Here is a 26569-nt window from a genome sequence, read left to right on the forward strand (position 1 = left end):
CTCTGTCAACTCAGCAGACAACGATTTCTATCATCATCATGAACACACCAAATGAGTGAAAATCTATAAGAAGAATTGTGATCATTCCTTTAATAGAGTTGTAGGAAGTCTATGCTGAGAGTAATGGAGCTCTTCTAGAAAACATATACTTCATTAAAAATCTTAGAAAAACACTTTTTAAAAAATATTTAGAATACACAACTTATCAGACTTTCTTTAGGAATATAAAAATAGGCCTGCACTGGTTTCCACTTGTGTTTCTAATGTTTACACAGCAACCAACCACCAACCCTTATAGAAAACAAAAAAACGAACTAAATAAACTTAAAAATGAATTAAATATAAAAATGTAACTGTTAAAGTTTTTGATTTAATATGTTTAAATATGTGATATGACTTTTCTCTCTATAGCTGACAGCAAATGTGACCTACATTCAATGATTTATCACTTTGCTTCACTTGGTCTTAAAACACTCAGCCATAATAAGAAATAATAGAAAGAAATCAGATGTGTGATGTTTGGTGGTGTGTTTATTTTAATGTGCATGTGTAATTATTATAGACACGTGATTAATAAAGAATCCATTCTCTGTATGTATTTGCTGCTGCTCCTGCTTTATATATATACACGAAGCCTATACTGCTGTCAGCCCGCCCTATAGCTCTTCTTCACGGTAGTGGTGTCTTTACAGGGGTTCCCCATTCACAAAGCCAGCCTGTCTGACTCTACAGAGGGCGGAGAGAGAGAGAGAGAGAGAGAGAGAGAGAGAGAGAGAGAGAGTTGAGGCATCCCTTCCTCACTTGGCTGCATTCGGTTTACCGACACCGGAGAAGCGACCATGCTGTGGAAACTAGTTGAGAATGTCAAGTATGAAGATATTTATGAGGTAACGTTGCCGTCCAGCCGGTTGTGTCTTGGGGAAATAGACTGATTAGACATGCTTTTTTTTTTAAAGGAGAAATGAAATGTTATTGTGTGTTAAGTTGAGCGAGGTGTTCTCCGGGAGGCTGTAGGCCTGTTGTTATTTGTGATGCGGTGACTGTGAATATGAATCTGAGGATGTTTCACTACATGGCTCAGTTTGGTTTGGGAGAAATGTGGCCCGTTTCTGCGCTCATATATTTTGGAGTGTATTGGTTCTTATTTCAGTTTTGTTTATTGGCTTAAAGATGCAGGTCAAGTCGATAGTTGGAGGATGATGATGGGACAGAGGGAGAAAAATCTAATATTGGATATTTGTATTGAGTTCTTTAATTTCCAGAAATATTCTTAAAACTAAATAGGACCATGCTTTTTGTAGAGGGAATTCATGTTTGTTAGAAATATAAAAATCGCAACTTTTAGAATATTTTTCAGCTCTAAAATATCTACAAAATATTTAATAATAAAAAAGAAAAGAAAAAGACGTTTCAGATAAATCAGTGATGCTGTAAAAATAATTCATTGGGAAATAGTCGAGGAACAAATGAATGTATGGTTTTATATATTTTTTTAAATTATTATTATTATTTATTAGATACAATCATTTGGAATGAGCTGGGTCAGAGTGTTGTGTCAGAGGTATGTTAATCATTTGGCTTTGATCCCAGAACAATTATTTTTCTAAAACGAGGAGAGGAGAGAAGGGGAAGAAATAGCCTACCGCCGAGCACGGGGGCGAAACGCTGCTCCTGCTCGCGCTGAATGGGGCTCGATCACAAAGCGTAAGAGAAAGGGCAGCTCGCGAGGCCCCTCGGCTCAGCCCGGTGGGAAGCCCTTGTCTCGTGCCGCACATGGCTTTTCTCCCACGGAGCGAGGGAGGGGAGGATATAATGTCGTTAAACAAGTCATCCAAAAGGGCAAAGAGCGGCCGGTAGTCTACAATGTAAAGTTTAATCGCTTCTTTTGACTCGTGACACCATTCACACGAGCCCCTCCGCGCGCCCTGTAGAGTCTTGAGTGTGTTTCCTAATAATAAAAGGCAGCTGCAACACAACATGAGCCGCCCTTTATATATTAAGAGTCTTAGTGTAGCATGAGGAAGTTTTAGAAGTCTAAAATATGTTAGAGTGACTGGAGAATAAAAAATCTGGTCATGTTTGTGCAGGTATTGTGTGTCTGTGCGTAAAAGTAGACGTGCTTTTACTTTGTTAGGAGCCTTCTTCTTGATTTGGCACAGTGGCAAAGAGTAAAGACAGAGCGTTTGACCCTGGTGGAATTAGTGTCATGGTTCACCCAAGTAAGATTTACATCACCCTGTTCATTGTTATCCACAGACTTGACTTATGTTGGGTTTTATAACGTCAAAGTCTGTTTGTGCAAAGAAAAAAATAATATTTGCGCAATATTTGTTTCCAAAGGCATTTTTTCAACGTCAGATTTTCCCTGTAAAAGGCCCCAAGAGTGTGTTTTTATATGATGGGGGATTCCTCCCGGGTCTGGACACCCTGTTCGATTTCTCCTGCGAGAGAAAAAGAAAGAGAGAGAGAGAGTCTTCTTTCTGTCTCCTGCTGTTCGCGCGTCGTTTTGGGCTCTCCACGGAATTTAAACGTCACTCACGGTTGCGCGAGAGGCTTCACGCTCCATGTGTCGCCAGTCCCCTGCCTCGCGCACATTAATATTCCTGTAAGTCTCAGTCATGAATAACAATTACACCGTATACCGGGGGTAGAGGCGGGAGCTCGGTGCTCACACTCAGAGCGGCGGCAGCTCCGGGCGGAGGAAGGTTGTGTGTTGTGTGGAGCTGTAGAGAGAGGGCCGTGCCTGCAGATACACACACGCTGCTTTTACCTGGAATGACTTAGTGCTATTCAACCCAGCACGAGCTTTACTATCCTGCTGTTTAACCGTGAACCCGCTCGTGACACCAGCATACAGATGTTAGTTCACTCCTACTCCACTGCGGTGAGTTTTCCTCCTCACTGTGTATTTCACTATTGGTTTATTCTAACAGTGAATCAGTTCATATGGCTATGAGTTTTTTTTAGTAGTGAGACATTTATAATGAGGCTATAAGATCTTTCCTCCGGGCTTTTGTGTGCTTTGTGTTCAGGAGATGCAGAGACAGTTAGGCTGCTGTGGCTACATCACCAGAGGCAATCCTCCAGTAAATGCATCATGATCCTAGGCCTCCATATGCTTTCATTTGCTTAAAATGTGCTTTCCATTCTGCAAGGAGTTCATTTTTTTCTCTTCTTCTCTGCATCCTTCCTGAAGGACCGGCATGACGGTGTCTCGAGCCACAGCTCGCGCCTGTCCCAGCTGGGCTCGGTATCGCACGCGGGACCATACTCCAGCGCGCCACCGCTGTCTCATGCGCCCTCGTCGGATTTCCAGCCTCCGTACTTCCCGCCGCCGTACCAGCCGCTCGCTCACTACCAGAGCCAGGACCCGTACTCCCACGTGAGCGACCCGTACTCCCTGAACTCCCTGCACCAGAGCCAGCAGGGAGCATGGGGGGCGAGGCAGCGGCAAGACGCAGCCGGGGATCGGATGGACAGCTCCTCTCTGCTGGCTCAGCCTCGGGCCTCTCTGCCTCAGCTGTCCGGGTTGGACCCACGGAGGGACTACGGTGGCGTGCGTCGGCCCGATGTGCTGCTGCACTCCGCTCACCCGGGACTGGATCCCAGTATGGGAGACGGACTGCTGCAAGGGCTGCACGGCATGGAGGATGTTCAAGTGAGTCAAAGGTCACAGCTCAGAGTCATGAGTGTAGTCTGCATGAAATATTATTTTCTTCTTCCATTTATTGTGATTTTTAAGGTATTTTAAGGATTATGGGATCACTCTATTAGATAAAGGTGAGACTACAAGTCAGTTGTTTTCAAGTTGGCTCCAGGAAGGGACTACCAGGGAATGTGCCGCTGGAATTATATTACAATGAATCGAGTATTATCTCAATAACAGACAAGGAATTTATGAATTGTAATCATGAATTTTACAACCAACTAAACAATCATATTTACTGCAGGTACAAATGCTTGCCTGCTAATATTAAACAACTCAGTAGCAAGTTTTTCCTAGTTTAAATGGCAGCTAGAAAATGCTGCAAATAAACTAAACTAGAATAAATCAAAAAAATGAAACGTATAAAAAAGGGGAACGAAATGGATTGGTAATTGTTGACAGTCCTCTTCATTGTCTCCGCATGTTCTCCGTGCCATTAGAGTTGAGGTCAGTGAACTCCGAGCAGCTCCCTCAGGGCTGGACTCTCAAGCAGCTGCAGCCTGAAACGCAAATGGCCCACAGCTAAGCAAAGTGTCTTCAGAGACATCTTCTTTGATGAGAGGACGCTGATGTGTGGAGTAATGATGGGCTGCATGGATCAAATGTTGCTTATGTAGACTGAAATCCACCAGCCTAAAAAAAAAAAATGAATTCAAAAACAAAAAGATCTAAAGGGACGCTGCAACATTTTAATATATTTGATAGAAGAATAATATTAATCCTGTGTTCTAGATCCTATATATTAGTATTATTATTTCTACTATTTTTATTATTGCAGTTCATACTATTAGATTTTCTCTTTTTTTTTTTTTTTTTTTTACATGATCTGGATTTTTTTAATGTATTTTTTGTTTGGTGCAAAGGTTCCAAATTAACAGAGCGAGCTGCTAAAGACTCGGTGAAATTGACTTTATAGTCAGCTGTGTAGGATTTCATCTTCCCCTCGTCTCTCCCTCAGGGCACAACCATCACCAATTGTGAACTGATTCTCATTTCTGGCTTTCTCGTATGTGTGCCATGTATTTATTAACCCCATATAAATTTGTTTTTTTTTACGAATTATCATTTCTTTTTTATATACGAGTGTGAAGCAATGATGACATCAGCTCTGTTTAACAAGTAGTTTATTCGATAGGATGATGAATGAGGCTTTTTTTATGACAATTGTAAGAAGCATGAATGGATTATAAAAGCACGTTTGATTGATGTGTGGAAACAAATTGCTTCAAATATGTATTTTTCCTGCTTTATTGCAACTGAAATAAATCCTGTAGGGATTTTTTTACGTGTGCTGGAGCTGGATTGTTTGATTGAATTGAACTGATATTAAGCTTGACGTTAAGTGGCTTGTTACAGTGAGGATCATCGTGTATAAAAGCGCTCTGTAATGATTCGTATTCATCTCGGTTTCAAACAGACCATTGACGACACCAACGGAACGAACATAATGGATCAATCAGTAATTAAAAAAGGTAAACACACACACACACACACACACACACACACACACACACACACACACACACTCTACTCTGTCTGCATGAGCAATGTTGCCAATATAGTACAAATGCACCAATATATTAAAATGACAATATATAATAGAACTATTAAATATATTTCAAAATAAAACTATAATTTGGGAACTATTTTATTCATTCTTAACACACTCAGACTAAAGGAGAAATGCATCACCACTGACAAGAGGTGGCACCTCATCTTGGAGGTTATTTACTCCATGTATTGCTAAGTAATTAATTCTGTGCTATGACGTATGATGTTTATGGGATGCAGAGGTGGATAAATCAGAGCCTACAACGCACATAAAGGGGTAAATATGAGAACCATGTGGACCTATACTGGATCAGACCATACAGGCAGTGCTCCCTACATTTTGGGTCCAGGATGAGGAGCTGGAAGCCGGGGATAACGATCCCGGTATATTGACTGCCAGGCAGTGTGTCGCTGACAGGCTGCCATGCTGCCGCTCTGATGATGTGAGGTGATTTAGTTACGGGATGTTGAGTGACTGAGCTCCCCGCGGGGCATTTAAGCCGCTGATGTAATAAATGGCACTGCTCACGGAGATCTCGTGAGCTCGTTTAGAGCTAATCTGCGGTATTATCCCCCGTGGAGCTATCAAAACCCCCTCGCACTGGCCCCTACGCACGAGGCTTCTTCTTTCTTTTCCCTTTTTTTTAACGCCATTAACACGAGCATTAACACGCGGGAACCGGGATGAAGGAACATCTAGTTGCTGCTGGTGGGAGTTAAACCGGCCGTGGAGAAAAGACAGGGAGGTGGTTAATGCGATTTGGGAGCGCGAGCCAATCAACAATCGATAATATTGTAATGAGAATGTCGCGCGACATTAAATAACAGCAAATGCCCGGCGCGTGGGCGCCTCATTAGGCCGGGGCCGCCCTCTGAGCGCGTGTGGTCTCATATACACTGAACCAAAGTTTGACATAGCACAGACATTGAAAGTTAAAACACACACACACACACACACACACACACACACACACACACACACACACACACACACACACACACACACACACACATCCAGGAGCAAGATCACGTCCCAGATATATTATTATGTAAGATATCAAATCATATGAATAACTTCTCGAACCTTCCTCCTTTTAGTTCCCATGCCACCCAAAAATATGGGCTCTCTGATGCTCGGCAAGGACGGCCTGATCGGTGGAGTGACCGTGAACATAAACGAGTTGTTCTGCTCGGTACCGGGCCGCCTGTCGCTGCTCAGCTCCACCTCCAAGTACAAAGTGACCGTAGGGGAGGTGCAGAGGAGACTGTCCCCGCCCGAGTGCCTCAACGCCTCCTTGTTGGGGGGCGTGTTGAGAAGGTATGACTGCAGCCTCAGAGCATGTTGGCACATACACACACACACACACACACACACACACAGAATAACCTGTAGAAGCTGTGTGGATAGTATCTGACACATTTACATACACAGGACAGGAGCATCTTTTAATTAAACCTAGGGCTAAAACGCCTGTGTGTGTGTGTGTGTGTGTGTGTGTGTGTGTGTGTGTGTGTGTGTGTGTGTGTGTGTGTGTATCTGTGCCATTTATCATCTTCATTCTACTTAACAATTACTCATTCTCCAGAGACAAACTGAAGCACAAGCTGATGAATGATTGGAGTGCATTTTTTTAAAAGATAAGTCTAAATATTTATGTTCTGGATGCTTCATCATTTCACATGCATTTGGTTTCCGTTGTTTCTACAGAGCAAAATCCAAAAACGGTGGGAAGTGTCTGAGAGAAAAGCTGGAGAAGATTGGACTGAATTTACCTGCTGGAAGACGCAAAGCTGCCAATGTTACATTACTAACGTCACTAGTAGAAGGTGATTGGTTCATTTGTGCTTCTTTTTTTTACTATATAAACGTGAAAAGTGCAGAAACATATGCCAGCTTTACTCTGAAGTGGGGACAGGTTTGACAACAGACACCTACACTGTTACTTCTTTGTATTTCACGAGGTGTGTGTTAAACTGACATCCACTGTGAAACACCATCACCAGAAATTGCCTATAACCAAAATTACAAAGGTCATGACCTGAGAGGGATTTGGCAATGGCACTGTCTGAATAATAAAAAAAATTAAATAAAAAGTAAGGATGAAGTGTCAAAAAAAGAAATAATGAGAGTTGAACAGGTGGATAGAGAAAGGTTAAGGTCTCTAATTTGTAATTAATTAATTAGAGGCCACAGTTTGGGCCTGCATCATTATATTCCAACGTTTGAACCACAATACATAATATAGTCTTCTTTAGTGGCCTTATTTCTGACTCATACACTAAATTTGGTCATCTGTTGATTTAAACTGAGCCATTTTTTTTAATTTATATCTAAAAGGTAACAGTTTCCTTATATGTTGAAATGTGGTTTAATATTTATATAAGCATGCATCTTTATTTCTCAGACTTTCATATGCTTAAACGTGACTGCCTGTGTCCATTCTTCCCTTCAAAAGACCAAATAAATCAGCCTCCTCTTTTTTTCTTAAACCATTAAATCTAATTAATTGGCTCTTATCGTTAATGTTCACAATAAAACAGTGAGAGTTCTACCACGTTTTATTGTTTCTGCTTCAGCTGAAGGGGCGACAGGTGAGGGGGAACGTGTGCGTAAAATGATAACCATTTGAAACAATTGCATGGATAACGGACACCAGGAAAGATGGCATCACAGTAAATTAATTAATAGTTGATGATTAAAAAAAAAAGAAAAAGAGGGATAAGGGCTGAAGCGGGTTTAGGGGTTTAGATAAAACGTGAGGAGTGAAATAGAAATGCGCTAAAACATCTGGATGGAATATTTATCTGCATCTTATTATTCCTCATATATTTATTTAAATTGACTAACAGACTACACACACACACACACACACCTTCCCCTCAGGTGAAGCGGTCCACCTGGCCCGGGATTTCGGTTACATCTGCGAGACGGAGTTTCCCACCAAAGCCGTGAGCGAGTACCTCAACCGGCAGCACACCGACCCCAACGAGCTGCACACGCGGAAAAACATGCTGCTGGCGACAAAGTGAGTTTGATGGAGCGTTTGATTAGATTGTGTTCCCTCATAGCTTTTAGATGGCGTTTGCTCATATAGATGCCTGCACATACACACACACACACACACACACATATATAAAAGACAATGATAATGAGATTTTAACCTGCGATTTCTGTATTTAGACAGATTCAACCAGAGTGAAAGTTGGAGAAAAGAAGCAACAATAAAAATGCAGATTACAAAAACAAAATCAAGTGAGCCACTTTAGCTTGAGCCATATAACGCAGCAGATGTTCTCATATTTCAATGTCCTAAAGCTCCATTTGAGCCCAGAAATTTCCATTTGAAACCATTTTGGTTGCTGTTGGTTTTAATTACATAACTGCACTCATGCAGGGGTGAAAACAGGCCAGTCTTCTTATCCAAATAGGAACATTTAATGAAATTATTGTGAAATTAAACTCTTCCCTCATTTTCCTGAGGCCTCTATGGCCTCCTATTAAGGACCCCCCTGAGGGTGCAAGCCCCCTGCTATACTCTGTACTGTGCTGTGCTCTGTATCACACACAGTCCATTCTGCCACAGTGAACATAGCACTGTTATTTGGAGGGAAAAAAAGAAAGATTTCAACATGGATTTAGTCTGTAATGAAACGGTTGATTGAGGAGGAAAAAGGCCACAATTAAAAAATGTGGGCATTTAAGCATAGAGCAGAATTATGCAAAGTTAGGAGCATCATAACATCTACAGTAAATACAAAATATAATTTGATTGCGATATATAAACTAATTCTATAAAAGCATTACCTACATCCCCCTTCACTTTGTATGCAGCTGCATAACTTAGCATCTTCACAAGCTCTTCTTCTTCTTTTCTTTTTTTTACAGCACACTTTTATCTTTATCTTCTGATGAGCCTTATGTGATACAGGACCTCTTTTATGTGCCCTATAGAGCCCACAGACATAAAACACAGCGACAGCCTCAGAGCTTGTATGTTTGACCTTTGCTTCTGGTCTTAGAGGCGATCCCATTTTACCGGTCTTCCTTGTAAAAGTTACTTATATTAATCCATTTCTTATGGCTGTTAAACTGTGGAATTGAATCCAGCATCTTGTGATTACCTTTAACAGCTGAGCAGCATAGATTTTTTTTTAAACAGAGACACAAGGGCAACAGTGATGAAAATCACTTTGGATTTTTGCCTATTTTTACAATCACCAAAGAAGCCCTAATGACTAGCCCTCTTCTGTGGCCATTTATTTAGCCAAATGTGGGTTTTCTTGATGAAAAGGTTGCAAGCAGAGTAGTAAACCACCTAACAAAGATCCCCTTTAGGAAGCTTGTATTTTTAGCTTGCATAAATAGTGCTGGCCTGCACTGCATAAACCATCTGCCTGTGCATTTATGTGTATGTGTACATATGTGTGTGTGTGTGTGTATCCACGCTGTGCTCAGTACGTACGTTTCGGTGCTTGGGATGTTTGATGCTCTGATTCAAACCTGTTCCAATACTGTGTGTCGTTGCTGCCTGTTAGAAATTCATTATTTAGCAGTGAAGTGTTTCAAGTCGTCAGAAAACAACAGCGAGAGCCGTGAGTGTAGCCGGGGGTGGCTGCTTCTCCTCTCTACTCTCCTAACCCCAGCTGGGCTCGGCCTGCACCGCCTGTCACTCATTTGCTGTAGCTCTGCCCTCGGGCCGCTTACAGGGTGTGTGTGTGTGCGTGTGTGTGTGTGTGTGTGTGTGTGTGCATGTGGCGTGCAAGAGGGAAAGCCAGAGATAGAGAGGTCTCTTGAATATAAAATGTGGGCCTAAAAAAATCAGACCGTGATTTGCTGAAATTTAACAAGGAGAAGGAGATGAGGAGGTGATTTATATTTTACTGTTGAATTTTTGTATGAAATCTATAGAGGGATGGAATGACTCAAAATATACAGCATCACTGCTCTGGCATTAGTTTCACTTTATTTTCTAACATCCATTAAGGCCAGTGCTTTTTTTAAGGTCCTCTAATCAGCTATGTGTTATTGAAAATGAACCTAAACGCATTTAATTAGTTGATTTATGGCATGTTCTTGTTCTCAATGATTATTTATTTAAACATAAACAACATAAGGTGATATTGTGATACTGTCTGCAGTTTCAATGGTGACTAATGAAGTCTGATTGAAACTTTGAAACATTTAAAGCATCAACTACAATCTCAATTTTTCCTCAACTCTGCTCTCAAGGTGTATAACTCTGTCCAGTTACTAAATGAAGTAGAAAATGAGGGAAAGGCTGAGGGGAAGAGGGTTAAAATAAAAAAGCAAACTGCTATATTTGATCACAAAATAAGCCCTGGGATATGGTGAATATCACTTAAAGGGGACATAAAAGGAAAAGTATCAGGAGGACAGGTTTTCCTTTGCGATTATATTATGTCATGAAGGCATATCCTAGGATTTAAATGCATTTAAATGTTATTATTTTACCAACTGCATCAGGTATAAGAGACAATGGGTCAATCTGGTATAGGATAGCATTATTTTAATAAATAACAACTCAGTAAATGTATATCTATGAATTTATTTGTTACATTTTGTTTTATAAAGTTAGGAAAGCAACATTTAAGTCAAGTGTGATTTTGTCTTACTAATAAAAGAATGATCCCAGGCTTATTAATGAACACTGGTGTCATCTAAGTATCAGCTGATACTCAAAGCCCAGGTATCAATATCAGGACTGAACAGTTGGATTGGTATATCTCTAGTAATTATGAGTCAACTTAGCTATTTACAGCAGTTGAATAAAATAAAAACACAATGATAGAATAAGTACAACATTCCTGTGACCATTTAATAACACAATTCAATACATTTATTAAGGCTGTAGTGTCTAATTCAAGTTTTTCTATACTGATTGTGTCTATCAAAGCATCCTGGTTTAACAGCTCAAATGTCATGATTAGCACAGTACTGATGCAGCAAGCTATAGCTCAGAGTTTCCATTTCCATTATATAAGTGGATGCAGTTGCTCGGCCTTCCGGCTGCTGCACCACCTGCAATAATTTCATCATCCAGGCTCACAGTGATGGGTTACAAATACTGTTTTAGGGTCTTTTTCTACTCAGGTGATAATACAATACTAGAGCAATATCTGCCTTCAGTTTGACTTACATTGGAAATCATATAAGAATTTAGTGGAATAAAGTGATCTTTTGTTATTAACTTCATTTAAATATGTAGATTTTAATCATTTCAAAGTAATTCAGCTCATAATGGCTACTTGCAGTGTGTCTGTGATACATGTTAAAATAAGTAATCACTGTTTTTTTTTCATAACAAACAACAACATAGAAGTTTAGTATTGAATTCAATCACAAAACCCATCTAGACTTGTAGGATAACAAGATCACTAAGAGCAGCTTTGCATGTTCTTTATGTACCAACTTAAGTGCAACAGCAGGAAGCACAGCTGGAAGTGTCAATTATGAAACTGAATCCTCAAATTAAGTAAAAAAGTACATAAAAAATAATTTTTTTTTACTATTTCATTGACTTAACATATCTAAAATCTACCAAACGAAGAGAAGAGTTTATACAACATGCATTTCATAATCTTTTTACTGTAAGAACTATATTATTTGTTGACTTGACCTAAAATTTTAAAGCCAGCCTTTCCACTCATATTTATAAGACACATGATCCACTGAACTACTGTAATCATTATTTCTACATTCAGACAGCAACAGTCGAAATTTAATTAATGAGGTATTCGGTGTTTTTTTCGGGGGGGAAATCCAATGGCTAATATTACTGAAACCGTAATGCCATTTGTGTCTGATATTTCCCCTCGTTTCTTAATTTCATCATTATTGAACCAGCTTTCGGAGAATTTTTTGGGATGGGCATCTACATGTGATTCTGCAAAAATACCCTCAGTGTAATAAGTGACATTATGTTTTCCTTTAATTTGGCAATTCGTGTTATTTAACTGACATGTTTAGCAGGATTACACAATATACAAGCTCTGCAGCATTAGCCACTTATTATGCATGGATTTAAAGTGATTACATTGCTTATATACCTGTTGCAAAACTCATCTATAACAAGATATTTTGAGTGATAGTCGGCTTTTAATGGAGTTTTTATGTGATAAACAATCTGTGTCAGCCTGGCCAACAGTGGGAGGATGTGTAATTATACACACATCATGTAGGTGCAGGGATATTAGAGGGCAGTAACAATGAAAGGAGAGTAATGCCCACACACTTACTACACAGCCACAATTCAGATTTGAATCTAAACAGACAGTTTTCAATCCAAATTGGGTATTTGTCAGGTCAAAAACTGGAAACTGGTCAGATTTAGAGTTAAATGATAGAATGAGTCCCCTCCTGATGTCTCTATGTGTCTTTTCTCCCCTACAGACAGCTGTGTAAGGAGTTTACAGACCTGCTGGCCCAGGACAGGACTCCCCTGGGCAACTCAAGGCCCTCCCCCATCCTGGAGCCCGGCATCCAGAGCTGCCTCTCCCACTTCTCCTTCATCACGCACGGCTTCGGCTCGCCCGCCATCTGCGCTGCCCTCACCGCCCTCCAGAACTACCTCACCGAGGCCCTCAAAGGACTCGACAAGATGTTTCTCAACAACCCTCCCAACAACCGGCACGGGGACGGTGGCAACAAGGCCGGCGACAAAGAGGAGAAGCAGCGGAAATGAAGCAGGGGGGAGCGGGAAGACACACAGACAGAGGCTGTTACTTCTAGCTTTACACCACTGCGACTGACCTGCCATAAACAGGGCTGAGGTGGAGGTGGAGGTGGAGGAGGACGAGGAGAAGGAGGAGGAGGAGGAGGAAGAGGAGGAGGAAGGCTTGGTAGAGAGAGAGAGAGAGAGAGAAAAAGGCAGAGGAAGACACCCGTGGGCCAGTGTCAGAGAGCACAGAGGGATTTTTCATCTGTGTTACGTTCTTTTCATTCCCCCGAGGACATGGTGGTTACTGTGTTACATCCATTTCGCTCCCCCTGCCTGCATCCTGTGAGACTGAGATGCTGTGAGCAGCCGACAAACGTGTGTGTGTGTGTGTGTGTGTGTGTGTGTGTGTGTGTGTGTGTGTGTGTGTGTGCGCGTGTGCATGAGTGAGCGTGTGTGCTTGTGTTTTGTCAACATCCGTGTGCGTCCTCACACAGAAAAAAGCATTTGTGGGTATGAAGATTGCGTGATGAGCATTCTATCTGTGAAAAAGGTTTGTCTGCTTCCTTAACACAAGTACGAGGAGGGAGGGTGTTAATTTATGTGTGTAAATATTTATTTATATTAATTTAAAATGGATGGTTGTGTAAATAGGTGTGCCAGCTATTTTGGAGTAGGCCTATTTATCTGTGATTCGACCTTTGTGAGCCGGCAGGGGGACGGGACTCATCCAGTGTTTTTCTGTTCTTATAGAGCTGTTGTCATGGTGCTGATGATGGGTAGACATGCTTCTAATTGTCCAGTGATTTCATTTCTATCACATTGATAATAAACCATGTGTTTTATTATGCGAGGTGTGCAGCCTGCGCCTTTTCTCCAGGAATGTCCTCCACTGAATTGGGGGAGCCGACCTACCTTCAATTCAATCGAAAATGTAAAAAAAAAAGATCTTTATTAGCTGATGTTAGGGCATTTACCTTTACTTCACTTCATGAAATATTCATGAGTGAATCCATACTTGAAGTGTTTTACTTTTGGGGCATATACTGTATGAGAAAATGCATTATTTTTCCGCAATTGGATTTGGATTTACCCCAACAGTGATCCTCAAGTGGGATTGGTCAAATTCAAAAGGAATTGAGAAATGGTGAGAAATGTTTAACCTGCTGCTGCCTGTTCATACCAACATGAATGGGCCAAAAACAGCTTTGAAGTGACCCAATTTCCTCATTTTTCACTTTAACTAATATACTTCAGTGCACTACCTTTTATTTGCTGCAGTAGACAGTACATTTCTGTTCGTCATGACAGCATTGCAAAACAGAACTCAGAACGGGTATTTCAGACATCTCTATAAAACTACTCAGCTTGACTATCAGCCTACATTTGCTGTAGAGCCAAAGAGAAGAAGGTTGGATGAGAAGGCTCTTTATCATTTATCATTTTATTTATAAGGGAAGAAAATGTCTGGAAGTTGTTATATTCAATAACACAATCCTGAATTCTAATGCACATAAAGGGGTTATCCCACAAAAATTCATAGTAAAATTACCACCAATATTCATAATGCAGGATTGAAGGAATTCCCAAATGAAATAACCGGACATGTAATACATCACTAAAGTTACTCACATTTACTGATGCTAGTTATGGTTCTCCTCACAATAGTACATTTATTTGTTGAATAATGGTCAATGCTTATATTTCATATCTATGCTCCAAGTCAGAGTCAAGTTAAATTAGGCCTATACACTAACTGAGCATTTTATTAGGAACACCTGTGTAATCTAATGCAATCCAATACAACAGCTCTGACGTAAATTCTACTTTTACGAAGATTATACTTTTTCACTTCTTGTTGGCAATGTCAGAAAGGTGATAATTCAATTGTATATTTAAAGGTCATAGTGGGTGATGGTATTAGAGTGCATATTAATTCAATATAATGTAGTCGGGTACACTACCACCACCCACTATGACCTCAATAATAAACATAAAGTAGAATAAATATCTACGCATCCAATATCAACAGCATATCAACTAAATGTGGACCTATGAGCTTTGTAAATGTAGAATATATGGCAGAGCTGTAAATTGCATAGGTGTACCTAATGAAGTGCTTGGTGATTAATTTGTATGATCAAAGAGATTGCTGATTGGGCCTTTAAAAATGTTAATATGTTACTAATGGTCACTTATGGTTAAGTGTCAAGATTATAATCCCAAAGGAGAATGTGTAATAGCCTCCTAATAATAGCTTAGTAATAATAAAAGTAACAATAATAATAATGACAATCTTTGCAGGGTGGTTTAAAATGTCTGTAGCCTAGTCCATATAATGCAAAGCCCCTGAAATGAATACTCTCTCTCTCTCTCTCTCTCTCTCACACACACACACACACACACACACACCATGATGGATACGGTCTTATTCCGGGGAGATAATTGGCTGTATTTTCCAGCCGGTGAGGCGCTCGTTCAGAGAGGCTTCTCTCTCGCACGCGCGCAGGGGGAATAGAATCGTGCCTCGCGGACCCGCTTCTGCGGCGGGGATCTACCGCCGGTGTGCTAATGACGGGAGAGCGCGAGAGACACGCAGAGAAAAGTAGAGAGAGGCAGAGAAAGAAAGCTAATGAGAAAGAAAACGGGGAGCTGGAGAGACATACAGAGCGTGTGTGTGTGTGTGTGTGTGTGTGTGTGTGTATGTGTGTGTGTGTGTGTGTGAGTGTGTCCCGCGGGCTGACTGTGACCCGTGGAGTGGAACGCCGCGTGACGCAGGTGCAGAGTTCAGCACCCGCATGTCCGCGAGCGATTCCCGCCTGTACAAAGCCGGGAAGCTGCTGAGCATCAGTGGCTCCAACAACGACAGGTTGGCTGGAGCCATAAACAAACAAACAAGCTAAAGAAAACAACACACAACAAACACGAAGAGGCACGTGAGGCTTTAGCATAGTCACTCAGTCAGTATCAATCAACAGGACAAATGACAGTTTATTTATTAGCATTTAACAGTAAATCAATGATATTTAAAAGAGCTGGAGGACATTTTAATGTTAGCTTACTTTTCTGTTGATTCAATGCGTGACTGAATGCTTCAAAGAATTGATTCTTTTTAGATATAAGTAACTTTGCTAGTATGTAACAATACTGGTCTGGTTTAGGAATCTAAAATAACTAATTATTTAACTATAAATAAATAAAAATAACTTGTATAGGTTTGTCAGAGATAACAATGTTACTAACTGCTCAATTACAAACAAATCCCAAGCAAAGAAAGATTACATTTCACAAACGTATTAATTCTGCTAGATGATAAATGGATACTGGAGTTTGTGGAATAAAAAAAACAAAAACAAAAACAGCCAGACTAAAGAAAATAAATAGAGCAAAATTTAATCTTAAAATGTCATTAAAGCTCAAATGACAATACACGAAAATATTACATGTAAAGGTTAAATATAATCAACTAAAATCCTCCATAATGAAAAGAAATTAACATCTACAAAATGACTCCATGCCACAACATTTAATCACAGCAATGTTTCAGTCCTACATGGATCATCATCAGGTCACAATGCTTGTAAAAATGGGAAAAACACAATTATATTTATACATCCATGCCCACCAATAGACTCTAATGACGACAGGTGTGTTTAACCAGCAAAGCTGCACAGGGTGATCAATATCTCAAAGCAATTTAATAAAGTACATCAAATAAAGCAGGAATACAAATGCCATACTTCAAAAACAACATGTTTTCTTCCTAATAAAGAATTAATTGGCAGTAAGGCGTCTCTTAGGCTGCTCACTAACTATTTATGAACATGGAGCCTGTTTCTCTCTTCAAAATAAGAACCCAAACTCATGGTTGGAGGAGATTTTTGTTCACATTGAGTCACAAAGTTGGTTCTTCCATTCTGTGTATTGAGCCTCAGGCCTCCTGGAAAAAAAGCTTCATTGTGGAGTCAAAGCTCCATCTATACAGACACTACCTGGTGTTCACAAATGAGTCTTCCAGGGTCACGCAAATATTTTAAATTCAAGCAATCTTGTTGTGGTAGGTTTTGCTTCTTATTCCAGATAAGCAAACCAAACTTTACTTTAGTAAACAGGTTGAATTAAAGTTTGAAGATTTCAAAAAGCCAAAAAAGGTTTTGCAAGTTTCATAGCTTAAAATGTAGCCTAAGGGTAAAAAAGCTTCACCGTTACATTTTATTACTCACAATTTTTTTTAAATAATACCATTAAATGTTTATTGAGATTTTTTTATTTAGTAGCACCGGTTATATAAAGAGTACATCATGTAGGTGACATTAAAATCCTATAAATACAAGCCTATGCAGATGTCACCAGTTGATCATGAAAGATAATGTCTAATTTTGAGTTCACTTACACCTTCCAACTTTTTTCTTGACTTAAATAATATAATTACATGACAAATAATTACTTAAAATAATAATCATAACCAGTGGGATTTGGCTTTAAATTGTATTTTATATCTGTCTTGTTAAGTATTTCTCTCCTTAAGGACATTCCAGTAGCAATGCAAATCAGTGCAAATACACAAGTTTGAAACCTCATGCAAAACTCCAGACAACAACCTTGATGTGTCAGTACCACTGTTTGCTGCTCAGGTAACAAATGCTTATTCATATGAACACAAATTCAACTGAAAATATACATTTTTAGGGCTCTTACAGGAGTTTGTAACACAAACCTCCGATTCCCCCATTCTATATTACTGCGAGGACACTTTCGTTTTGTTTTGTGATAGCAGAACAACTCCAACAGTGAGATTATATTAAGACTAACAGCGATGAAAGCTGTGATCCTGTGACACTGCTGAAGAAAGTCAGTGAAGAGGGCTTACACCAAAATCTACAGAGAAACCAATAGTATGGAGATGGAAAGTCTGGGTAACACTTCAACAGACCTTAAAATTAAGACATGGAGGAATGTCAACTTTTAGACTATTACATAAGTGATTTTTTTTTTTTTTTTGGTTTATGAAAAGTATTAAAGTTTGATGGTATAAGTTTGACTTTTTGTAGGTGGTGCTCTGTTGTTATTGCTAAAGTACATCACTTCCTGTACACCAGGGAAAGATCCACCAGCTGCAGAGTGGATGGAACAGCAAACCTGCATACAATATGAATCACTTGTGTTTGATGAATTGGTGATAATGGGAGGCAAAATTTAGTTTTATGAAAATGTCACAGGTTGTTACTTTAATGAGCAGAACAGTGGAATGTAATCCACTTATGAACATAGAGCGAGCTCATGAAAACAATGAAAACATTTGATAGAGGCAAAGTATGATAGCAGCACTGATGGTCTTTTTTATATGTAGTTATGTCTAGATTTCTGTCGGTCTGTCTGTCAGTTTGCCAGAAAGTGAGAGAGCAGGCCCCCATCAGCAAAGCCCCTCAGCACTCTGTCACGCAATGGGCTGTAAAAATGCTTATCCAACACACACACACACACACACACACACACACACACACACACACACACACACACACACAGGTTATCCAGCATGCAGACAGCCGAGTGCTGGTCGGGAGTAATTCCTGCTCGGGGCACTGTGCTCCAGGCAAGGCAGGCGCGTGCTGGATATTTCATTATTCATTAATTTACTGTTTAACAAATCCTGTCATTACTGAGCCAGAGCCGAGTTCACACACATACACACGCACACACACAAAACACACACTCGCAGCAGTGGGTGTCAGGCGTGGCAAATCGGCCTGTTTGATCCCGGCCTTCTCAACAAACGGAGAGAGAGCCATGAATAATAAGAAACGCGGAGCCTCGCCGGAACGAGGGAGCGTGACACTGTCTCACAAAAAGCCCTTTAGCATGGAGTAAAGCTCCGCCGGGGCCTCACCGAGGGCCCAGGGTTCATTATATGAAAAGACAAAACAAACAGTTGGCACAACTGTGATCGATATGAAAGGCAAAGCTCCCACACACACAAAAGGCGAAAGCGAATCAGTCATGTTTGACAAAAGACACTGTACTGTTTCCTTTCTGCACATGGAGGACTCTAGCAGAGCTGCTGTTTACTATTTTCACTGCTCCATTAATGGGATAAAGATTAAAGCTGTGAATGTTATTGGCTCAGCCATCCTTGTTTTTGGCTCAAGTCCTTACAAAAACAAAGGGGTATCTACTCGAGTTTCTCATAAAACAGTTGAATATATACAGAATGATGAACTCAGACACTAGAGTAATGACTTTTACTTTCCCTTTTCAGTCTAGTTCACTTAATTAATTAACAGAGGAAGCCTCGAGGCTGAAAATATTCATTATTTCACAGGAAGAAAAACATGTATCATAAATATTATAATGATATATTTGTGTTGTACAAATACATTCTATTCATCACTCAGTAACCAAAACCACTGTGTTAGGATGTACGGTTTGCAGCTAGAAAAGGTAGAGAAAGGTGAGGGACTTGACAGTGGACCTGGCGTGAGAAGTTAAAGCCTTCTGGTCCTGACACTGATTGCCAAAGCGAAGGGATAAGACTGGCATTCCAAGGAGAAACGACTTTATTTCTCAATCTGCTGCCCTCAAGTACACTGCGATCTGTGGGTGGCCACAGACTTGATGTCATTAACATGTGACATATGTAGAGCTGACTGGGAGTGGCTGGAGGCCAGTGTTTGTCTCCTCTGCTGTTCTTGTGTCTGTGGACCAGGCAGGCTGAGTCTGGGCTTTGTCAGCAGTCAAGCAGCCAGCCAGCCAGGCCACTGTCTGCTGCTGTTGATAGTGAACGCGTTTATCAGTATGCATGACGGACAGTGTGCATGAATGTGTGTTTGCTGGTAGCTCAAGGCAGGAGGGGGTGGCGGTGGGGGTTGAAGATGCGGGGGGGTCTGGCTGTTTGTTCTGTCAGGGGGGTCCTTGCTGGATGTGTGGGCAGGCAGGGACACGGGCAGTCCGGGTCCCTTAAGGTTGGGTTGAAGACGCTGAGTTGAAGTGACACAGCTGCTGCTGCTGCTGAGGCAAGGCTGCCTCTCCAGACGGGTCAAGGTTACACAGAGGAGAACACACTCATGCCACATCGCTTCTCGCGCTCACTTACACACATAGACACCCGCACACAAACACAAACACACAAAGCAAATGCTCCCTCTAAACCAGCAACACAATGTCAAACACATCCGATCACACATAGCATATAATCACTGGAGATCTTTACAGGTTCAGCATTTTAACAGATTAGAATCTGGATTAACACACATTAATGAATTACTTTTTGTCATGTAATCATGCTAATATTGATGTTGCCATGCCATTGGCTGGTACCACTAAAGGGCTGACTCATGCCTACATATATTGTCATGTAGCCTCTTACAATTGCGACTGCACCTGCTGAGGTTTCAGGCTATGTTGAGATACATGCCTGTCATATGATTATTACCTTCCTGGGATGTTGCTGTGAATGGTACATCCACTATGACCACTGAGGGGTGATGAATCTACAGAATAAACTATAGAACACCTTCAAATTACATGTTGAACCACTATTAAAATACAGCCTTTAGCTAATGAAAATGTGAAAAGATGTACAAACCTTTAGTGAAAAACTTCTTTTCAATCGCATTTTCAGACTTTCAGGAGAGAAATTCCTTGTACACCAGACACCATTGACCACTTGCAACCTCTTACAACTCTAAAAGTTGTTTGATAAATTTACAATGCAGTACAAAGTCAAGAGGTTGTAATATGTAGCACAGCAAGCTAGCAAAGGGCTGTAAACAGAACTGCTTTCCACGCATGTGCAGTGGTGTCTGCTCTACAAAGAACTACTCTCCTGAGACTGAAAATGAGCAGTTATTAGTTTCTGGAGCCATTTCTAAACAATAAACCGTTAGCTTTGCTGACAATAAGAAGAATATAGAAAATGACCAGTTGTATCCTTTAAGCATAACTTGTTTGACATGACTATAACCTTTCTACCAGCCAAGAAGGTTTGGTTGCCTAAACTGTTAAAGAAGTATCGCTATCGTTGTGTATTCATTCCACCAATGACAGTAGTTATTTGGAATTGTGTTGACACACACCCTTTCTGTAGTACATATGGGGGCCTGTTGAGGAGTTTGGGTGTTTTCATTGCAACCAAACAGCAGTAGATTCAAGGATTAAGCAGTAATTAAAAGTCAAGATAATATCCAAACATACTGTAGGTTATCCATTGATGCTACCTGCTTCATTTTCTTTCTAACACCAGCTCAAACTGGTTTAAAATCATTTTACTATTATACAACATACTGAACTGTGAAAATGTGCTTGGTGGAGCTGACCTTGACATTCACTTCCTCCTACACTGCACAATGGGTAGGTGATAATCATTGAAATCTGCAGCTGTAATGAAAAGTGGCAAGATCTTACATGGATTCAGTACCAGTAGAAGTGAATACTGGTATAAGATATTTCTCAATACAGGACAAAGAGGAAATGAGTAAAACATTTTTGATGAGATGAGAATAACAATACATACACCACCTTTCCTGAGCTCCGCCTTGGAGAGTGTGTGTTCATTATTAACTCCTTGTTCATTCAAGCCTAACACACATCTACACACACACTCTCCCTTGAGAACCAGTTGTTATTAGCTGTGGTTATTGTTGAAGGCACGCTTGGGTCATACCACTTACAGACACAAACAGGCAGGATCTATGAATGGACGGAGGGGTGTCACTGCAGGGGGTCAGATATGAGACAAGAGCATGGATCGTAGACATGATGAGGTTTCAGCTCAGAAGAGAAATAAATCTATATTTAGTCCAAAGTGGATACCTAGAGAGAGCACTAAACTCTTAAAACAGTTTAATGAGGACAGAGGAAGAGGATGACCGAGGGGACCAAGCAGTAAGGCTCAAGGAGCTCAGATGTGGAAAGCAAAAACAGTCATTTATTTATTTAAATTAGAATTCAAAAGTAGCCAACATTTAAAAGGTACACGAAATGTGAAACTAGAAAAATAATTTGAAAAGCTATAAACCATTCAGTGACCTCACAAATGAAAAAGTACTTGAAATTGAAGTGCTAACCGTGCTAAAAAGAAAGAAAAACTACAAACACTGGTGTAGAATGAAGCAACTGAGGATGATATTGGCAATGAAAATATTTAGAGCTGCAATTGATTGATCAACATGTTCTCACTCCCAACTCCTCACATACAGTTGCTTGATCAGGACCTTTTGGCACCACTTTTTTACTCACTGGATATCACTTTAGAGTCATTTTCCAACATGCAGGGCTGTCCATTCATGCAATATGAACCCTCCTGCAGTGCTGTACGATACTGTGAGCATCGGTCCAGGGGGTGAACTGGAAGACCTTCTGCCTGGAAGTATTTTCCTCGCTGTCAGTGCTGTGTTACGGTTTTCTTTTAATGATATCTTTAATTTTTCTCAATGCAAACAGTGCCTCCTCAACAATTCATCAGGTCAGTGTTAAGGCCATCAGTTTTAATGACGTCACCTTTTGTTATGAGATAAAGTTTTGTCCGTTTTTGAGTAGCGTAGAGAGTTTTTTTTTAATTTCTAAGAATATGTGACTGAGGATATTGAATTAATCATCATTCTCAAAACAGAATTCCTCAATTAATATCAAGCCACATCTTCCAATAAAGCACTCAACGCTTGAAATCAGTTTGTTAGTTAGTTAATTAGATTTTCTACTGTAGCCATATAAACAGGATGAAGACGAGGTTATCAAACTGGACTTTACATGTTACATCCCTCATTTAATCCCTGCACTTGTTACTTTCACATATTTCATTAAACTGGGCTTGAGATTTTGCATTCAACCTCCACTATTATATAATACACTTCACTTCTTGTCCATAGCACAGTCCATATTCCCTTTGTGCAGTCAATATTTCCAGTTTTATACCTCATTTATATCTCAAAAGTCTATTTAATTTATAATATTACTATTATTATATAATATTGTTTATGATCTATGATCTATGATCTTACTTGTGTCTATTTTATCTGTTTTATTCTTATGCGTTTTGTTTTTGGGCAGCAAACGCCAAGCCACATTCTTTGTATGCTTGCATTGGCTAATAAAACAAAAGGATTGAATGGACTGTGTAATGCTGACATAAAATTAAAAAAAAAATCCAAAAAAAATCATAAAGATACAAAATAATCTCCCAAATCTCCAGAGTTGTGTAAATACTAGCCTATGCAGGCATCGGTATTTGATGACCTTGGAATGAACCCTCACCCGAATCAAAGCCCTCCAGGCCTTCCTCCAAGCCTGGAGTACTGCTCTAGATTGTCAGCAGCATTTTAATCTCTGAAGGTGACTCATTTTGGTCACTAATTCCACTACAAAATAAAAAACAAACATAGCAAAAAGCTTCATTTTACTCTCTGAAACTGAGCCTGGGATAGCTTGTGTCCATAAAATGGGAAAATGAAAACTTTGTAGTACAGCTATACCAAATACATCAGTGGAAAGGTCTCGTCCTGGAGAGTAACATGTGTCAGCATGAAGACTCTACATGGCTCCTGTTTCAATATACTTATCTTTGAACCTTGTCCTCAGTGCACGGTTAAAGGCTTATAATTCTGCAATAAAAAGGACTACAGACATGGGACCAACTGCTATAGAGAGCTCTTGACCTCAGGAAGAAATGATGATAAGTATAATCAACAACTGGGGCCACTGTCAAATATGGGTAAAATGTTTCAAATAAAGTTTCATCCTTTTACCAATTAGATATTTATAATCTGATTACAAAAATGTGTTTACCATCTCTTTTAACTCCTCAGTGTAACAACAAAAATTATATTTGAATTAAAACTACAGTTCCCTTGATACAAATCAGCACCACAGTTGTAGTTCTTCCGGTTTGCAAAGTAGGTTTGTAAATATGGTTGTAAAAAGTTTTTAAGTTAGTAAGTTATTTAAGTAGAGACGAAATTGCATGAAATGACACGTGAAAAGCAAAAGAAATGCATCTGACGTGTTAATCATAACTTCCATAACTGCTTAAAGTCTGCTGAGGGGCACCTTCCTGAAGCTGGCCTATCAGAACAGAGTGGGCTCATTAGGAGGGCTTTCTTAAAGACACAGGAGCTAAAATGTCCTGTTTAAGACAGAGGCTGAACTAAGGGAAGATAAATTAGGGTTTTTTTTAAACTGAAAAAGATATTGCTTGAAAAGATATTAAAGTGGAACCCCAAAATAAAATTATAGACCTGGAAATGTACATCATGCGGCCCCTTTAAGGAATAACATCATCATGTCAACATCTGGTCAATGAGCACACACCCATTCAGTAACATCTGGATGTGTATCTGCATAATGTAAATGCAACACAAATAGTGTGATCAAAGATTTGGAGAAGCAGGGTGATGATGTGTTGTAGAAGAGGATGATGACGGAAAAAACTGAAACTGTATTATCTACTGTTTGTTACTGATATAATAGAAATGTTGCTTTGGCTCATAGACAGAGAGACAGTGAGAGAGAGAGAGAGAGAGAGAGAGAGAGAGAGAGACAAAAAGAGAGAGAGAGATGGCCTCAGGGCGATAGAGGTTTCTGTTCAGTGTCTGAACAAAATGCCTGGTCTGATCGAGTGAGCAAGGCCATGAACCAACTATCCACCCCTGTAGCACACAGCCCACCCTCATAATACTTCTAACACTGTGTGCGTGTGTGTGTGTGTGTGTGTGTGTGTGTGTTTGTGTGTGGGAGACTGACAAACAGATGCAGTAGACACACATTCAGAGAGTATGTGTGTGAGCGTGTTAAGACTGGATAGATATACTACTATATAGCCATCAGTTACAACATCTACAGTTTTATTATTATTATACTTAATATAAATATTGATAGCTTTCATAACTTTTTAGGGGGGGTGAAGTTGAAAATCGGACTCTTTATTATAATAATTATTATTATTATTATAACATATTTTTCTACCCCTTCCATTTCCCCCAAAGTAGACTTAATGTTGAAAAAAAAATCTCAATACACACTATCTGTCACCATCACATCTATACTGTTTCAACTCTTCACAGAAGCTATGTAATAAATACATTAAGTGAAATATTAAAACCTACAACTTCATGGTTTTTATGATCTACATGTCTTGTTCATCATTTTATACACAATTTTGACATATTTTATATTTTTGGAGACTTCAAACTACTTTTAACTTCTTTAAAACATAAAATTTAAAGTTTTTGTTTATGATATGTTTTTACCTACCTACTTACTTATGACTTACTAAGTAGGGAGTAAGTACTACTGACTCACTACTTACTACATACTAAGTACTTATCATCTAACTACTAATTTTACTACTAACTACTACTTAACTACTTAATTAGTACTCACTAACTTACAGCTTAATTATTAACTACTTACTACTCACTAACTTACGTACTTATAAACTACTTACTTCCACTATCACTTATTAATGTAACATACTGTTTTACTTACCACTTAATTCTTACTTATAGCATTAAGTTCTTCTCACTCCTGCGTAAAGGTCAGCGTATTTGCCCCATATTCTTCTTCACTTCCTATTACACAATCATTTTCTGAGCTATAGTTGTACAATGATCTACTTTAATGTCAGTTGCAAGTGTTCAATGTTTTCTTGCAGCATGAAACACAACTCTAGGATTCCCAGAAACTTAAATCCCAGGTGAAATTTGGTTTTAACCTTTGAAAAACTTTGAAATCTGAGAATTGGCAGCCTTAAAACTGAATACCGGATGGTCATTCCAAAAAGTACAATATGGACCTTTCAATACCCTTATCAGCTGAACCCAGTGAATGTCTGTGAGCGAGCAAGTGCAAGACACAGACAAGGAGACAAAGGGGACACTGGTGTGGCCGATGGGCTGCTTGGGTTAGTTTGGATGGCAGCAGCAGGGTTTTACTTGATGCTGAACCAAGAGGACAGGAGGAGGCCCGGCCAATGACGCTCATCACATCTGAAGCCCCCATCTGTACTGGTGTCTCCCCACCAGTCAACTAGCCAACACACACATACACACCAACACACATGGCTCTAATCTCTTCTGACAGTGCTCACATTCAGTTAGGCCCCACAGTGCTTGTGCATGTCACTGACCATGAACAAAACATACACTCCTCTACAGGAGACACACCACAGGACATGGGGCGTGGACACCCGAGAAATACCACAAGACAGGGGTGTGGGGTGTGTGTTCAAGGGAAGGAGAACAGATGCCTGCGGGTCATGTCATATCTCTGACATTAGGGCAAAGTCAATGGCAGCCGAGCCAATGGAAACAAAGAGACGCCAGTTTGCAAGCAGTCGTGTTGGGTTCTACATTAGGCCAAAACACCATATTATTCTGTATTTCTGGTTTTCTTTTTACATATTTGGTGGCTGTTAGTGTTTCCAATTGAATAATGGACATTGAACTTCTCAAACTCTCCCTGGATCAAGGGTGGAACCAAAAACATTTTTCCCCAAAGTAACATTTCTCAGAAGCCCAGAAAGGCAACGCAAAGATGAGACCACCTATCTTGTGTTAACTGTAAATATGATGAAGCCATAAGATGTTTAATTAGTTAATTATTCCTGTCAACTTTCAATGTTCAAAGTCAAGTCAAAATGTATTTG

The 26569-nt window shown here is 39.9% G+C and overlaps 1 protein-coding gene across 4 annotated transcripts; it reads left to right on the forward strand.

Annotated features, from left to right (window-relative positions):
- The first annotated feature begins 811 nt into the window (after positions 1–811).
- Positions 812–12960, forward strand: tfap2b (transcription factor AP-2 beta). Of its 4 annotated transcripts, none has more exons than XM_053336825.1 (8): positions 840–887; positions 3197–3658; positions 5124–5178; positions 5658–5696; positions 6380–6575; positions 6966–7084; positions 8142–8283; positions 12669–12960. In XM_053336825.1, the coding sequence occupies exons 1-8, from the start codon at positions 840–842 to the stop codon at positions 12958–12960; spliced, it is 1353 nt and encodes a 450-aa protein (XP_053192800.1). The 4 variants fall into 4 exon arrangements, with proteins under 4 accessions (XP_053192803.1, XP_053192800.1, XP_053192801.1 ...); XM_053336826.1 differs by lacking the exon at positions 840–887 and adding an exon at positions 2858–2884; XM_053336828.1 differs by lacking the exon at positions 5658–5696 and having other exon boundaries at positions 812–887; positions 6356–6575.
- The last annotated feature ends 13609 nt before the right edge of the window (positions 12961–26569 follow it).

Source organism: Scomber japonicus, chromosome 17 (assembly GCF_027409825.1).
Source record: "Scomber japonicus isolate fScoJap1 chromosome 17, fScoJap1.pri, whole genome shotgun sequence".
NCBI classification, from domain to species: domain Eukaryota; kingdom Metazoa; phylum Chordata; class Actinopteri; order Scombriformes; family Scombridae; genus Scomber; species Scomber japonicus.